The 17,207-nt window shown below is 40.9% G+C and overlaps 1 protein-coding gene across 11 annotated transcripts in view; it reads left to right on the top strand.

Annotated features, from left to right (window-relative positions):
• The window catches only part of Gtf2i (general transcription factor IIi), a 118,563-nt gene that overhangs the window by 51,222 nt on the left and 50,134 nt on the right, over positions 1-17,207 (top strand). For 5 of the 11 annotated variants that reach the window (XM_023714475.1, XM_023714473.1, XM_023714469.1 and 2 more), the window contains 4 exons: positions 3,623-3,679; positions 5,538-5,594; positions 7,506-7,568; positions 16,295-16,405. In XM_023714475.1, the coding sequence (XP_023570243.1) occupies positions 3,623-3,679; positions 5,538-5,594; positions 7,506-7,568; positions 16,295-16,405 (288 nt within the window). The remainder of the gene's footprint in view (positions 1-3,622; positions 3,680-5,537; positions 5,595-7,505; positions 7,569-16,294; positions 16,406-17,207) is intronic. The other 6 variants (XM_004630419.1, XM_023714470.1, XM_004630421.3 and 3 more) reach the window with 3 other exon arrangements.

Genomic DNA, 17,207 nt, shown 5'->3' with positions numbered 1-17,207 from the left:
TGGATGTTGTAGTCAGAGAGGGTCCGCCCATCCTCCAGTTGTTTGCCGGCAAATATCAGACGCTGCTGGTCAGGGGGGATGCCCTCCTTGTCTTGGATTTTGGCTTTGACATTCTCGATGGTGTCATTGGGCTCAACCTCGAGGGTGATGGTCTTGCCCGTCAGGGTCTTCACAAAGATCTGCATGTCTGCGTCCGCTCGGCCGCCTCGTTGAAGAGAAAGAGCTAGTTCTCAGAATTTAGACAGTTTTATTTCTTCCTTGTAACTTTTGAGGTTTTTGTTTTATTGAGGGAGGCCTTGCTATTTGCAGTTCAGGGTATGCTTGAGCTCCCAGTGACCCTCGTGCCTCAGCCACCTGAGTGCTGGTATTATGAGTAGGTGGCAGCATTCCCAGCCTAAATTTTTGTTGTAAATTCATGTGTATGTGTGTGATTGCGCTGGCTGGAACCTTCCTTCAGTGTTAGGCTGGATGGTAGTAGAGAGAGTGTACATTCTTGCTTTCAAACCGTCCCCTTGTATAACTGGGTTTTTATTTTGCTTTTAGCTGAATTTCAGGTTGAGGATGTTTAGCTGAAGCTTTGAATGCTGGGGTGGTTTTAGTTTTGTTTTGAGACCGGGTCTCACTATATAATTGAGGCTGGCCTTAAACCCACTATGTGGTCCAAGCTGGCCTCAAAGCGGGCAGTCCTGCCTTAGCCTCCCAAGTGCTGGGACTGCAGGTGTGTTACACCATGCCTGGCTGAGACCTTCGAATTAGATAATTTTAGAATTGAGAGTTTTGTGTAGTGTTATCTTTCTTACAATATTTGTAAAGTTTGTGGTAATGTATCTCTCATTTTTGATTTTGTAGTCTGTGTTTTTAAGCTTTGTTTTGTTTTTGTGAGTCTAGCTCAGGATTCCCCCACCACAGCAGGGCTTGCAGGTAGCTCAGTGTTGTGGGCATCTGTCTGCCTTATGCTTGGACTGTATGTAGGCACTTGGCTCCCTGGCTGTGTTTTGTCAAATGGTGGGACTCAAATCTGAGCATAGCATTTTTGTATTTACAGTGATTGGTAGCATTTTGAGGCTAAGGGAGAAATATTCTGCCTGTCTCAGTGAATTAAAGTCCAAATATGAGCTTTATATCACATAGGTAATTTGAAAGTGCAGTGGTGTACAGATATGCTGTACAAATGCTAACCACTCCAAAACATAGTTTACTAGTACTAATTTCAGGCAAAAAGATAGGGATAAGTTTCATTTCTTTGAGCCCTTGTACCCCAATCTTTGAGTGTGTCCTGTATCTCTATTTCTTTCTCTTTTTTTTTTTTGGCAGAACCAGGGATTGAACTCAGGCCCTTGCGCTTGCCGGGGGAGCGCTTATTCCACTGAGCCATCTCCCCAGCCCCCTATATCTCTATTTCTAATAAGTCTTTATGTCTGTTTCACTGACATATCCTGAAAATTTACTTTTCTGTGATAGGAGTCAGTGATTCTATAAATTTTGTTAATTATCCTTGAGACAGGAACTTACTATGTAGCTCAGGTTGGCCTTGAACTCACAGCAATCTTCCTGTCTCAGCCTCCTGAGTGTTGGGATTATAGGATGTGCCACTGCATCAGGCAAACTTACTTTAAGAAGGTGGGGCAAGTTCCATTTCTGCCTCCAGGACCTCATAGAGCCAACCCAGTAACATACTTCTTTGCAACCACAAAGGCTTGTAAGAAGAGGCATCTAGAGGGTGACTTTGGTTGGTACATAGATCTTCAAAGCTAATTACTTCCAAACTAAAGTTGCTCATGATGATAAGCCTTATTGATTGCTAGGTAATAGTGCGTGTGTGTGTGTGTTTTAAATGTATTTTGTATGAGGTCTCACTACGCAGCTCAGACTCATATTGATCCTTCTGTTTTCAGCCTCCCCAGCACTGGGATTACAGGTGTGCACCACCACGCCTGGACTCAATTGCCTGCGCAGTGGACCCTGGGGGGTGGGGCTGGTACAGCATGCCGTGTCATGTTGGAGATCAAACCCCTGTCCCTGAGTTTGCCTAGGGCACTTAGTCCGCTGAGCTATCTGGCCATGGCCCTTGTATTGTAATTTTTTTTTTTTTTTTTTTTTTTCAGAACCGGGGATTGAACTCAGGTCCTTGTGCTTGCCAGGCAAGCGCTTACTGTACAGAGCCATCTCCCCGACCCTTGTAATTATTAAATGTGCCTAAATTGTAAATAGGTGAGACAGTGTCCTTTAAAGATTAAAAACTAGGTAACAGTTACATCTGTAAATAAGTATATTCTACTTAGGAAGGACTTTTTTTGTCTTTTTGAAAAGGCCTTTTCATTTTTGTTTCTTTGGGTTTTTTGCTTTTAAAATGTGGAAAGTTTTCTCAACATACATGTAACTTTCTGTCAGAATGGGATGACATAAACTCATGGTAATGTTAGTTGTTTCCAGATTGTATCTTCAAAAACTATTTTACATTTCCAAATAACCAAGTATAAATTTCACTGACATGCTGAATACTTAGAGTTTAACCATTTCCCAGAACCTTGTGACCAACTAATTGTAAATACTTTCTGAAATCAGTATATTATAAATTTAATTATGTATGTAAAAACTGAAGAAAGGAGAGATCCTTTGGATATGTCGTGAAACCATAGTCATGTTATTTTTGCTAAAGTTAATTGTATTTCACGAAATAAAATTTACATTGAAAGTGTATAGTGTAATTTGTTACTTTGTGTTGTGAAATAACCACATTCTTTGGAAGCATTTAGGTCACCTAGCACAATTACCTTTTGCATATGTAGAGAAAACACTAAAAAAACTTTTAGCAAATCATAATGCCGCGTGGCATTGTCAGTCACTACAGCCACTGTGGGATCTATACAGTACTGTATTTTCTTTTTTAAAGGTAATAAATTTAGGTAAAAGTTATAGAATTGGATAAAGATGACTGACTAAAAAGTTACTTTATACCAAAATGGAAATTTACATGTATTTTTAGAAGAAAAACCCCCTCAATAGTTCTAGTGTAATAGTATAATTGTTAGGATCCTATGTTTGCTCTTGATTTCAAATTTACTTAGTAAAGCTTTATAACGATTAACTATTTTTAAAAAGGCATAAGCTGGGTGTGGTGGTGTACCATTTCATAATCCTAGCACTCGGGAGACTGAGGCAGGAGGATCACTGAGTTCAAGGCCAGCCTGGGAAGTGATTTCAAGGGCAGCCTGAACTGCATAGCTGTCTCCAAAAGACCAAAAAAGAAGTGGGGCATAGAGTAAAAATATATGATGTTTTAGGTTACTTTTCTTCTTGTGAATAGACCTGTTAAGAACGTTTTACTGTTTTAAAAAAACAGCCACCATTTTACACATACCATTTCCATTCATTTCATGTGTCTAGTCACGTTCAAAATTTCTTTTGGCCGCTCGTAAATTTTCCTGAGTGCACTTTTCTTCATTTACCAAGACCATAAATTAACACCACTCATTTTGTCATCTTTTTCTTTTTTGGTTGCTTGTCTTTTTTCTTTGTAAAAAGGCCATTAGCTCACATATTCCATCCGTTTTGTTCACAAGCGACCCCAAGTCTGTTCTGGGGATTACCTGTGAAGTTCTGTCTTTATGTTCCAAAGCAGGCCCTTCTGAGACTGATGATGTTGATGAAAAGCTCCCTCTTTCGAAGTCTTTGCAAGGTAGAACTTTTTCACTTCCATTTTCCCACATCTTGTTTGTATTTAATGTTTCTTTATATTGGACAGACTGTTTTAATATTTATTACTGTGTTATTTTCCAAATGGAAAAGCAAAAAAAAAAATATATTGGCCTTTTTTTTTTTTTTAACATAAATGAACTTCACAAGCAACAATTTTTCAAAACCAATTTTCCCTTTTGTGAATCTAGTAATGAATCTCGAAATGGGTACATGACACACTTTCATGTTTAAGGTAAAGTACACATTTATACCTTATATCAGAATAGCCAGAAGTAAGGTTACTATTGCATAGTTAGTGATGTAAATATTGATAAGGTCATATTGATAGTCTATGGAAGGATTGTGAACTATCACTGGTAAATCCCTAAGTTTAATTGGTTATCGTTTTTGGAATTTTGTATACTCTTCCCAAATTTGCTGATCATAGGCTGTTAGTGATGGCTTTTATTTCTATCTACTGTTCTGAACATGTAAGATTTATTTTCTTTAGATTTACTTTGTTAAAAAAAAGGTTTACTTTATAATACGAATGTAATTGTCTGTTTCAGATTTTGATAGAGCAAAAAAAGACTCAGAAATTGTTGTTTACGTGGACAGCCACCTTCACTGATCTTACCCAGCCTATCCCTTTCCCACCAGCCTCTTATCCTTTGTCCCTTTGACTTCTCATTTCTGTTTCCTTTGACTGCAGTCAGAGAACTTTGAACAGCCCCTTAAATGTACAAGTTAAGGTAAAAAAGAAGAGGAAGGAGTCTGTAGAGAGAGGACATAGTTTAAAAATTAATTAAAGGTTGATTTATGAGTGTAGATTCACCTGTAGTTTTGAGTTCCGGGTGAGTTCTTTACAGTATTAAGTGAAAAAGATTTCTAAGATAACTGTGCCATATAAAGATAGATAAAAACTTTGAGCTTAGTATGGCATTTTAATAACATTTTTGAGATTTGGATCAATATTATTTAAAAATCAGGATCAAGTATACTTACAGCTTAGACCTGAAACATTAGTAAACTTCTGCATTTAGTTATCAATAGATAATGACAATTAGTCTGTCTTCTCCCTCTACGTGATTTATTTTTCCTCATAGGTAATGTATTAGAGGCAGTATTTGTTCCCTTTCCCTGTTAGTAGTTTACATAGTCAAGGATCTAGGATGCACACTGGGGGCACCTTGGGCTCTTCCTCGTGAGTGCCTCTTGATATTTTAGGTTTTCTTGTGAATAGACCTGCTCTAGCAGGATGAGCCTGTTTACTTTGTGACTGCCTAACCTGATATGTTGCTTTATGTTCCAGTTTTTAGAAGCAGGCAGATTATATTACCTGAATTAAAATGCTTTTGAGACTAAAGGTAGTATCTTAAATTTTAACTTATGCATTTCCTTTAAGCACTTGATTAAATCATGGGGATTGAATTTCTTTAGCTTCTACCACAGTGAGCGTGGACAGCAGGACATATCCACAGCAGTCTAAACTTATTTCTCTGGACTTGCTCAAGTCTCTGAGCCAAACGAGAATCTACTCTGATTTGGTTTTGGCTGTTTAGTCACTGACAAGTGAGCCTGAGCCTGCAGCGCGACGGCGCTTTCTCAGGTCCCCAGCCCTCAGTGTCAGCAGAGAGCAGCAGTGGCTAGTGCCCTCCCGAGCCGCTTAGCCTTACTATGTGTCACTGTTTATATGTTCAAGATACTTTAGAAAATGTCCGAATTTATTACTGAGCTAAGGAGTTATTTTATGTATGTTTACTATACCTTGAATTGTTTATAATGTCACCTAGTCTCCTTTCTTCTTCCCGTGGCACGGTTTTTATTGGTTTAGTATATACCGTCTGTTTTCTTTTTAGGAAGCCATCACTCTTCAGAGGGCAACGAAGGAACAGAAATGGAAGTTCCAGTAGAAGGTTAGGAAAGAAAGGGGGGGGGTTTATTGTGCCATAGACGTTTTATATTGTCTGCTATAACCTACATTATTTGGATATAAAAAGATGACTGTTTTGGTCCTTTCCTAGCTAAGATTTCTGTGTAAAGATCTGAGACAGAATGAGTCTATTTTACTGATGGAGCAGATGGGCACAGGAGCTCTGCAGTAAGTAAAGCTCCACGTGGTGCACAGTGCACTGGGTTTATTTTGTTTTCTTTTGCCATATTAAAAAATCGTGGGCCAGGGAGATAGCTCAGTAGAATAGGCACTTGCCTGGCAAATGCAAGGTCCTGAGTTCAATTCCCGATACCGCCAAAAAAAAAAAAAAAAAAAAAAATCTTTCAAGGATAAATGGCTTCAGTACTTCAAAATTAAAATGATTTCTGACTATAGTCATATTTCATTTAAAAATTACTACTGAATCCTAATCTTTTAGTAAGGGAGTATATTATTAAGTTAATAAAGTTTATGGTCTTATTTTTATATTCACAACTGCTCTGGGAATGACTTTCATTTTCCAGCTATATGACTTTGATTTTAGGACTGAATGTTCAATCACAAGCTCTTTTAGTTGTAGAATAATCAGTCAAACCACTACCCTGTTGATGACTTCCCGCTCCTAAGAGGGCTCAGTAGCTCAGTAGCTCAGTCCCAGGAGGTGGTGTACATTGTAGATTCTCTCAAGGAAAGTGACTGCGAAGGTAACAGTGTTGTTTGGGAATGAACATTTCTCTCATAAATTGATTATGTTGTGTCTTACACATGATCTTTTCTAGAATAAAAAGTGAATCTATTCTGAAACTTCACATTCCTTACATTTGCTATTTCACTTTATTTTAGAAAGTGGTTGGTTTGACTTTTACCTTCTGTGAATGAAGGAGCAATTGTAATGTCCTTGGGACATGGCTGATCTTTCCAAATTCAGTCCTGGTTTTAGCATAATTGGGATATATTTCTCTAAGAAATACTGTTACACTAGTCTCAAACACTATGTTGTATTTCTTTGTCCTGTCTTTTTATAGCTTGGTTTTGGTGAACTTTCCATGCTTTGCTGTGGGGAGGTGATCGCTCTCCTCTCCGTGGCAGCCTCTTGCACCCCAGACAGGCAGCATTCGTGACAGCCTCGCAAGAGACACGCGTGGGTGGAGGCTCATCACAGTTGACAGTCCTGTCATTAGAGAGCAGGCTTTGAAAGACTTGGTATCTGTATTTCAGTGTTAACTGAGTTGAGTTGAACCTGAGTTGTGGTCTTTTTTTCTTTACTAACAAGAAAACAATCTTTGGCAAATCGATTAATCGCTCAACCTTTGCAAAATGAATGAGGGCTAATGAAAATACTCTTCAGCTAAACTGCTAGCACTAACATTCCAATATATGTTTTGTGTAGCAACAAACATAAATACACTGCTTAGTTTTAAACTGTAACTTACGTACAAAGAGGCAGTATTCATGTATTCATTGGCCGTAGTCGATTTCTTAGTGTGAGGTCTCTAACGTGAAGCATAGGCTGTCGTTACACTGGGCAGTGTGAACCACTCCTAGAATTCCTGCCTGGAGGGGAGAAACAGTGTCTAAAATAGAAGGCGTATGGTTTTGTTTTTATCTTATCATTTTCTAGTATAGCAGGAAAATAACATTGTTATAATCAAATTCATCCATGAATATGGATTTTTTTTAGTCCATAAATGCAGGTAATTTGGTATTATCTAATCATATTCCAGAGTGTTCCTTTTTCCCTGTTTCTAATCAAAAGGGTCGAATTTTTTTATAAATATGAAATGAATTAAAATTTTATTGTAGGCTGCTTTGGGAGTATCACATCAGTAAAATGTTGGAACATATGGAAAATGCTTAATAATGAATGTCATTTTAGAATTTTATTTTTTTCAAGATTCTACTCAACATGTCCCTTCAGAAACAAGTGAGGACCCAGAAGTTGAGGTGACTATTGAAGGTTAGTTATCTAAAAGCCTTAATTCCAAAAGTTTACTTCTGGTCATAAAAATTTGTGTCACATTCACATTGCTAAGTATGCATCATTCATTCTTAAAGGAAACTTGAAAGAAGAATTCACTTAGGCCGGTGTTCGTGCGGCCAAAACAGCCCACTTCCCAGCAGTGCACCCATGCTTGGGGTATTTAGACAACGGCACTGCGCCGCGGAAGGTCGTGCTGGCCCACAGGCAGAGCGAGCTGTTCTTCCCATCAGGATCAGTGGGGACCAAAAAGACAATTATGACCAGACCTGATAGACCACTGGGTTGTAGTTGGAGGGGAAGCCCCTGATTTCCACTTAGGCAGAGTGAAGCAAAAAGTAAGCTGAGTTGGTACATTTTCACCTAGTTATTTACTTACTTAGTTTTTTGAGATAGGGTCATGCTGTGTGGCCTCGGCTGGCCTCGGACTCCTGGGCTCAGCCAGGGTGCGTGAGCCTTCGCATAGCTGCAGCTGTGGGCTCCCGCCGCCTTCTAGTCAGTGCTGTTTACCACAGTCCCCTCCCTAAAGTACTGCAGTGCTTAGTGGTGAGCATGTTGCCTTTTACAGCTGTTTAGAGATAGGAGCTGCCGGGATAGTTTAATCTATAGCTAAGGTTTCTCCAAATCTAGTTTTTTCTTTAAAAAAGAGCAAAAGCGCAAGTAGGCCTTTTTGTTAAAAAACTACTAACAGTATCACTTTCCATCTTGGTAGTTGCTCAGTAGGATGGGAGTTTTCCTTCAGGCTAACACCTCCTTTCCCCGCAGGTCGCCCCCTCCTGGGAGCGGCCGCAGCGTCTCTGTGGCACCCTGCCCGCCATGCGCTCCTGCGTGTCTGGTGCAGGCTCTTCTCACAGCATTAGTTTAGTTTTCTAGCTGCTGCATAACCTCTCTTGGTGTGCGGGCTTGGGCTCTTGCTCCCTTGCTGTGCAGCTTTGTTTCTGATTCTGGGTCTCCAGCCTGTCCCCTGGTGTCACTTAGCTATATACAGTGCGGGGCCACTTGAGGTTGCTCAATGTTTTTGCCTTTGCTGCTTCTCTAAGTTGATTGGTACCTTCTGCCTAATATAAGAAATCTTTTTCATACCATTTGTTAATCTTGACTGATTAATACCTAATTTTTTTCTTGTTAATGGAATTTTAACCCAAAAGTTTTTGAGTTTTCTTATTAATGGAATTTAACCCAAAAGTTATTGAATTGTTTTTAGTCTAATACTAAATAATTCAAGTTTTATTCCTTTTTGTCAAAAATCTAACTATGGAGGAGAAAATTATAGCAGCATGTAAATAGTATAAGACAGCTTTGTCATGTTCTATAGAAGTATGAAAAGTAGCCGATTATTAATATTACAGAAGTAAATATTTTAGATAAGAGAATAGCCAGATTGATATATCAAATCTTAAAGTAGAAGTTATATTTAAATTGTTTAGAAAGTAATACCTGAACTCACAGGACATTTAGAGAGATTATAAAAGTCAAGAATTAAATGGATTGTGAACTTGAAGCATATGTAAATCTTTTCAACTTCGGTTCTTTATAGAGGGAATGACAACTTTTATTCCTTTTGTTTTATTGATTGATTGATTGGTTTACTGATTGGCAGTACTGGGGAGTAAACCCAGGGCCCTCACACTGGCCTACATTGCCAGTCTTTTTTTTTTTAATCTAGTTTGTATTTTTGAAATAGTGTCTTGGTAAATTACCCAAGTTACACTCAAATTTGTGATCTTCCTGCCTCAGTCTCCCAGAGTGCTGGAATTTCAGGTGTGTTCCATCACATCTGACTTCTCTTTTTTTATTCTTTCTTTCTTTCTTTATTTTTTTCAACTTAAAAGCACTTTATTTAGCTGAGCTCATCGGCGGCAAGTACTCTTGTCTCCAAGTAGGTGCGCCTCTTTTTTTAAAACTAAGTCATAGGGCCATGTCTGATTTATCGTCCAAATTTATGATCAGGCAGTAGAGTGTTGCTGTGTAAGCTGATCATTTACATATAGAAGACCAATGAAATACCAGGTCTGAGTAAAGGTAGTTTTTTCCATGGTGCAAATACATATTACAAACTATGTATCAGGCATTAAACAGGTGCTAAGTTTTATGGCCACATGTTAAGGAAAATAAAAATCAGTTTTTTTATATTAGCAGGGCAAGTCAAATGAGAAGTTACTGTGCACATCTGGCTTACTGTTTTTGGAGAGATCACTACACCATGGTGTGGTAGAAGCAACTTGTATAAGGAGTAATACAGAAAAAGATCCTTGATGTGCTGTGTTTAATGAAAAGAAAGGCCTCTGCCTTGAGTGAGTGAGGGCAGTTCATGAGGGAAGGATGACAGCTTGGAGGACAGTCTGGTTCTGTTTAAGGAAATGTTGCTCTGGGCCCAAAATACAGATGCTCCTTCCTGCAGGGATGACTGTTTTTTCCTCTTGTACTTTTCACATCCCTGCACCTGTGAAAGCGCAGTGTTGTCAGGTCAGTCCACCAGATGGTCCCACTGGGTTCTGTGTGTACTCAGGGCCGTCCTGACATGGGAGGGTGCAGGGTGCAGGGTCTGCTGAGTGTGGTACCGAGGTTCTCTTCACAAGTACTATCCCTACAGCTCAGTCAGTGGCACAAACTCTGGTTTCTTTCTCTCTCTTTTTTTTTTTCTTTCTCCTTTTTCTTTTTTTCCTTTTATTTTTGGAGACAGGGTCTCACTATGTAGCCCAGGCTAGCCTTAAACTTGTGATGATCCTCCTGCCTCAGCCTTCTAAGTGCTGGGTTTACAGGTGTGCACCACCACACCTTACTCAGTGGCTCAAATTTAAAGCATCAGTGACTTAGGTTTGGAAAGCCTTGGGATCATATGACAGCAGGCCTCAATTTTATGAACATCATGATTATGTTTTTGGCTAACTTGGGCTGTTGTCACATACATTTGCTATATGCAGAGAAAATGTTCATATTTTTTAGGTCTAGCCAACATGGGAGCAACTTAAACCAGTAAAGGGACCATTGGGGTTTTGACAGAAGTTTCCTTTAAGAGCATTGTTCCCAAGCCTGAGTCATTCACGAATGTTCATTCTGCTGTGGCCTAACGCTGTATTTGTTATTTAATTGCATTGGCTTCTTTAAATTGATTTTAACTACATTTATTTTATGATTTATTTTGTGTTTTCCTAAGTCAGCTGTCAAAAATTTTTTTCATATAGAGTTTGAAAGGTGTAACATGTAAGTATTTCCATGTGTGTTTGGTCACGTTAACACCCATTGCGTGTGCACAGTGATTGCTCTCAGAGCGTCTGTAGACTGTGCAGTTGAGTGGGTTCCATATGAAAACGTTGTCTTTAATTTTTTTATATCTGCTGAACAGTCATTTAATGAATACTCAAATTGCTTTCAGCAGTCAGCTTTAGAGGAGTTTTCTACAATTTGGATAACAGCGTTTTAGAGCTTTGATGTCATAGTGGGGATTATGTTTGCTGCAGCCAGGTCTCAGTCATCCTCCTGTGAGAGAGGGAAGAATAGGGAGATGCAAGGAGGTGGGGGGGAGAGAGAGAGAGAGAGGGAGAGGAGAGGGGGAGAGAAAGAGAGCAGAGAGGAGAGAGAGATCCTTACAGCACTGGCAAATAATTGGATGCTACATGTAATTAAAATGACATGAGACGTGTTCATTTAATCAGCTCACAATACTGTATTGAGAACCTGATGTATGCTGAGTACTGTAGTGCATGTACTGAGGATTTATTTTTTTTTTTTTTTTTCTAGCTCAGAATGCCTTCAGGGCATGTTTGGCTGGCTGCAGTTGTGGGGATCGAACCACAGCAACCTGAGGCTGACTGCTTTGTTGAAGCAGCCACTTAAACAACTGAGCTAAGGGGCAGGCCCCATTGAGGATTTAATTGAACAAAATAGGCAAATCCATTGAAGTGCTTTGAAAAGAGGGTGACAATTTCTGTCCTTACTATCTAGATGTTCCTACAGTGCTTACTTTTGATATTTTTATATTTAGACCTTGAGTGTCAGTTTATGGGTTAATTAAAAAATTGTTTTTAATCATTTATTTATTTATTTGGTATAGGGTCTTGCTACGTAGCTCGGGCTCTGAGATTACAGGTGTGCGCCACCATGCTGGGGTTTGGTGGCCGGCACAGCACACCCAGGATGCCAGGGCCAACTTGGCAGGCTGTACCAGGGATCAAACCTGGGTCCTTGTGCTTGCCAGGCAGGCACTTAGACTGCCAAGCTATCTCCTCAGCCCCAGTTTGAAGGTTAAAATGTTATCAATTTGACTGTATTGGAAATTAGACTTTTAGAAAATACTGTCTAGTATTTTCTAGCACACAGTAATGTACAGGCACACAGATCAATACATTCTAATGTAGTGCCGAAAGGGAAACAGTTTTTTCTCAACACAAATTGTTACAGTGCTGCTGACTGTGTTTTCAAAGATGCAGGGGTACTTCTCTTAGCACTGGGGGCATAGCCACTGAATGCTCCTGATGTGCAGATGTTGTGTGTTAAAATACTTTGAAATTCATTTAAAGAGATTTCAGGTGTTACTGTGTGAGAACTTTGAGTTAAGTATTGAATGTAGAGTGTGTTGAGGTGTTCGTCTTTTGCTTGTTGTGACTTTTGGCTTTTAGAGCCCTACATCCTACCTGAGGTGCCAGTGCTGAGTGGGGGCCTGGAGTGCTGAGTTGGGTCACTGGAGCTTTATTTGGGGTATTACTGCTACCAAGAAAAATGTAAGCTTTATCCTTGTGGAAAAGATTTAAGGTCGAGAGTAATACATTTTCCTGCCAGATGTGGTGGCTCATTCCTGTAATCCCAGCAGTAGGGAGACTGAGGCAAGAGAGAGGATTGCCATGAGTTGGAGACCTCTGTGGGCTATGTAGTGAATTCCAGAGTAGCCTAAGTGACACGGTGAGACCTGTCCCAACACCCTCCCCCAGTATCTGTAAAACAGTACAGACGTGATCGAAGGAAGGAACTTGAGGGTACACTTCGAAGTTCACAGCTGTTTTGATGACTTACTTCCATGAGCTCTCTGACTTAACATCCAGAGTGGACATAGCATTTTTGTCAGCTTTTTTATCAGAAACAGTTAAACCCTCATCTGTATTTATTAATGGAACTCGAGTGTGTCCCACAGGAGGGAAAGTGTGCTTCCAGCCATGTGTGCTCTGGTGACACTGGTGCTGAGCCCAGGCCTCTTGCAGGCCCGGGTATGTGCTTGGCAGTCAGCCGTGCCCTGGCCGCTTTGTGTGAAGACAGCATTCCTCAGCTGCCCACACTGGACTGGCTGTCCTCCTGCCTCGGCCTCCTGAGTAGCTGTGATGACAAGGAGTGTTCCACTTGCCCTGCTGAACCATGATTTCAGTATTTTACAATCTTTGTTGTGACATTAATTAAACAATTGCTCAATTTGTCTGTATTGAGAACGTCCATGCAACTTCCGCTTCACCCCCCCCCCCATGTTCTCAAGTGAGTTTGCAGGACAAAGTCCTGACACCAGGTAGGACCCGCCTCGCACCCCTCCAGGGCTGCCGCCGACAGTGTGGTCTCAGCTAGAGCAGTGAGAGCCCCTGGGAGGGGCTTTCCAGGAACATGGTGGCAGTCAGTGAGATGAGGGTCTGCAGATACTTAGACTGTAGGGAGATACATTAGGTTCTAAATTCACTCATTGTCTGTAAAGTATGTTAATATAAGGGCAGTATTCATAGTTAAAGCGAACATATTTTGTTTTATTCTCTTGTGACCACTATAAAATACATTTTAGTATTCTTAAAATCTGAAAGTTGGAAAGTAAGTTTTTTGTTTCTTTTTTAGTGTATACAAGGTCTCACGATACAGATCAGACTTGTAGTGATTTTCCTGTTTTCAGCTTCCCAAACGCTGGGATAACAGGTGTGCGCCACCACACGCGTCTCAATCACCGTCTCCTCGCACCCTGGGGGCGGGACCGGCATAGTACACCAGGGAGCAAACCCTGGCTATTGTGCTCTGCCTAAGCAGGTGCTTTAGTCCGCTGTGCTATCAGGCTGGCCCTGGAAAGTAAGGTTTTTAAGTGTACTATGTTTTTAGAATTGAAGGTACAAAACTTGAAAACAGTACTAAATGTTTTCCAGAATGTTTCTACTTAGGTTGGAACCTTAATCTTTCTATAGTCTTTTGAGGGTTTTTTTATTTTGGTTTCTGTGGGGTTTTTTGTTTTTCAGTTGAGGCCAGCCTCAAATTCATGAAAGTCCTCCTGCCTCAGCCTCCTAAGCACTGAGATTGCAGGCGTGTGTCGCCATGCCCAGTCTAAGCATTTTTAACTGTACAGGATTGTCATAATTGTAAACCTTGATGACATAAGCATGTCTTATTTTATAGGGAATTTGTAATTTTTGTTTTGCTTTGCATTGTTTCATTTTTGAGACAGGGTCTGGCTCTGTAGTCCAGGCTGACCTTGAGCTCATTATGTAGCCCAGTCAGGCCTTGAATTCATGGCAATCCTCCTGCCTCCGCCTCCTGAATGCTGGGATTATAGATGTGTGGTACCATGCTCAGCAGAGTTTGTAATTTTTAAATTGTTTTCTGTCAATTAAGTAGTCCTGGTGTCATCAGACCCTTAATGTTGGCCTTGGAGCCCAGGGAGATAGCTCAATTGAATAAGCACTTGCCTGGTAAGCGCAGGGTCCTGAGCTCAATCCCTGGTACCACAAAAGAAAAAAAAAAAGTTGGCCTTGAGCTTGAGCTTCCTGCATCAGCCTCTCAAGTGTTAGGATTACAGGTATCTGCCACTATCCCTGGCTTTTCTTCTAGATTTTAAAATTAGTATATATTTGTGATATATAATGATAACATTCATTTTGGGGAATTGGTACATTTAAATTTTTTGTTTGTTTTTTATATTTAGTAAGGGTCTACAGGGTCTGCAGGGTCTCACTATGTAGATCCAACTTGTAGTGATCTGCCTGTGTTCATCCTCCCAAGAGCTGGGATTACAGGCATGTGCCACCATGCCCAGTCTCGATCACAGTCTCAGTGCAGCCCTGGGGGCAGGGCCGGCATGGCGTGCTAGGGATTGAACCAGAGCCGCTGCATCTGCCTAATGCTTTAATCCACTGAGCTATTTGGCCTGCCCTGGTATATTTATATTGTATTTTAATCTTTTTTTTCCCTTCCTGGATCTCGTTCCTAATGTGGCATTATTCAACACATCAAAGTTTTTTAATAATTTTTAAAATTGTTAATATACTTTCCTAGTATGAGTGTCCCCCTCCTTAAGAAAGTACTTTTGTCTTTTCAAGCGTATAGACAGGTCTCACTGTGAATCTGTCTGGTATCAGTGACCTTGGTGCTGTTTTCTTGGATTGGAGCTAACAGTAAACATCTCCAGGTTGACCAGAAGGGAACCACTCCAGGGCGAGGCACAGGAGTGGTGCCTGGGGGACCTCGGCTGCCGGGGAGGAGGGCCAGCTCGGCCTCTGCGGGGTGCGGGCTGGAAAGCTTAGCTGGTTGTGCAGATGTTCCCGGATGTTCACCTCTCGCTCGGTCAGGACCCGAGTGCTGGGATCTCAGCTCAGCGCTGGAGTGAGGACCAGGCCTGCCTTGCCATGTTCGGGGGCCTTGTACAGTCTGCAGCTGTGGTTATTTTTGAGTCTATTTGTTTTTAAGTAAAGATTCTTTTAATAATATTCCTGATGATTTACAGATACTTCAGCAGAACTCTTACAGTGTGTTACCTGACATTTTGAGGGGCTAGAAGAAGATGGTGATGGCTCAAATAAGAAAAGCTACGGTGCAGCTTTGACTCGACTGTTAGACAGATTGAAGATCATGGCAGAGCTGAGCTGTAGACACCTCATTCACAAAAAATTACGAAACTTAGAATGGCCTTGAAATAAATAAATATATATATGCACATGGTGTTTTTATATTGTTAAAATACTTGATATAAATATGCAACCTCTTGTTTATGTATGCTAAGATTTTGTGTAAGCTCAAGTGTTTTTCCATGCACACTTTATTTTATCCTCCTTTTCTTTAGTTGTCCTGAGACAGGGTCTCCCTGTGCATTTGAAGCTCGCTATCAACTTGCTGTGTAGCCGAGGCTGGCCTTGCACTCGAGATCCTCCTGCCTCACCCTCCTCAGTGCACCATCACGCCCAGCTTTCCTTCTTTTCTTATATTTGTGTAATTTTAGGTAGCTGTCTTCATTACATTTTTTTTCTTTTTTTTTCTCGGAACCGGGGATTGAATTCAGATCCCTGCGTTTGCCAGTCAAGCGCTTATCCTACTGAGCCATCTCCCTGGCCCCTCATTTTTTTTTTCTTGAAAACAATAAAATTTGAGGCAACTATTTGAGAGAGTTTTTTTTCGGGGGTGGAGGGAATTTATAATGATTTTTAAAAAAAGAAAGAAAGAAACCAAGCCAGGAGTGGTAGCGCTTATTTCTAATCCCAGCACTCTGGAGGCTGAGGCTGGAGGATAGCCCAGAGTTTAAGGCTAGCCTGTGCTACATAGTGAGACCCTGTCTCCAAAGTAAAACAAAAAATTAATAATTAAGAAAAAGGGAGCAACCCCATATAGAACATCTGTGCCCGCACAAAATGAGTAGGACAGCAGCAGTGCGGCTTGGAAAAGTGTGTCGTATAGGGCAGTGTGGAGCTAGCGCTTGGTGTCTCCTGCCTGCCATGGCGTCCCCCTCCCTGGCCTCAGTAATGATGGTTTTCTTTCTCAAGATGATGATTACTCTCCACCTACCAAGAGACCAAAGAGCAATGAGCCGCCGCAGCCCCCAGCCCCAGAGCCTGCAAACGCCGGGAAGCGGAAAGTGCGGGAGTTCAACTTTGGTATGTGCTCTGTGCTCCCTCTCCTGCGAACTTGGATTCAGAGAAGCCAGGACCACCTCTTTACACTGTGACCTGGGCAGGTGGACATGGCTGGGTTTACCAGACAGAAGCCGAAACCATTCTGTCTTCTGATGTTCATTAAATGAATAACGCTAAATTAGTGCCAGTAAATTAGTAATTCAGTCTTTTTTTTTTCTTAGTTTTAAGTCTTTTATTTAAGACCTGTTTTACAAATTGATTTCCATTTTTATGTTATTATAGCTATTAATCTACCAACCCCTAGTTGATAATATATCCAGTTAAGGCCCAAAATAGAATAGTTTGAATAAATAGAACTTTTTTCTCAATTTCTTTTATTTTTCCTAGTGCTGGAGGTTGAACCCAGGGCACTGTACATGCTGGCAGGTGCTCATTGCGCACCATCCGGTCCTACCTTGCTACTCAGCCACGCTACAGGCTCAGCTCCTGGATCACCATTGATTTCGCGCAGGCTTGAGTCTGTGCATGCCCCTGTTCTCCAGCACTGTTACAGGTTGCTGCTGCGTATCTGTAACTGCTTACTCCACACAACTAAAACATCTTAGGGGGTCTTCTAAGTGACCCCTGGAGACCTCCCTCTTGTTTTTGCCACTTTTTAAAAATGGTACTAGGGGCTGCTGCTTCTTCACCACTGCTCCTCCCTTTTTCCTCTAGCTGTTTTGCAGTTTTTTGCCACCATGAACTGCTGTTCTCTGTCATGTGCCACTCTGCCTTGAAGCCAGCCAAGTATGGACTGAAACCTCCACAATAAACCTTTTCTTTC

This window comes from Octodon degus, unplaced genomic scaffold (assembly GCF_000260255.1).
Source record: "Octodon degus isolate 3935 unplaced genomic scaffold, OctDeg1.0 scaffold00035, whole genome shotgun sequence".
NCBI lineage: Eukaryota > Metazoa > Chordata > Mammalia > Rodentia > Octodontidae > Octodon > Octodon degus.
The sequence above is the reverse complement of the archived record's forward strand: the minus strand, read 5'-3'. Positions and strand labels throughout refer to the sequence as shown.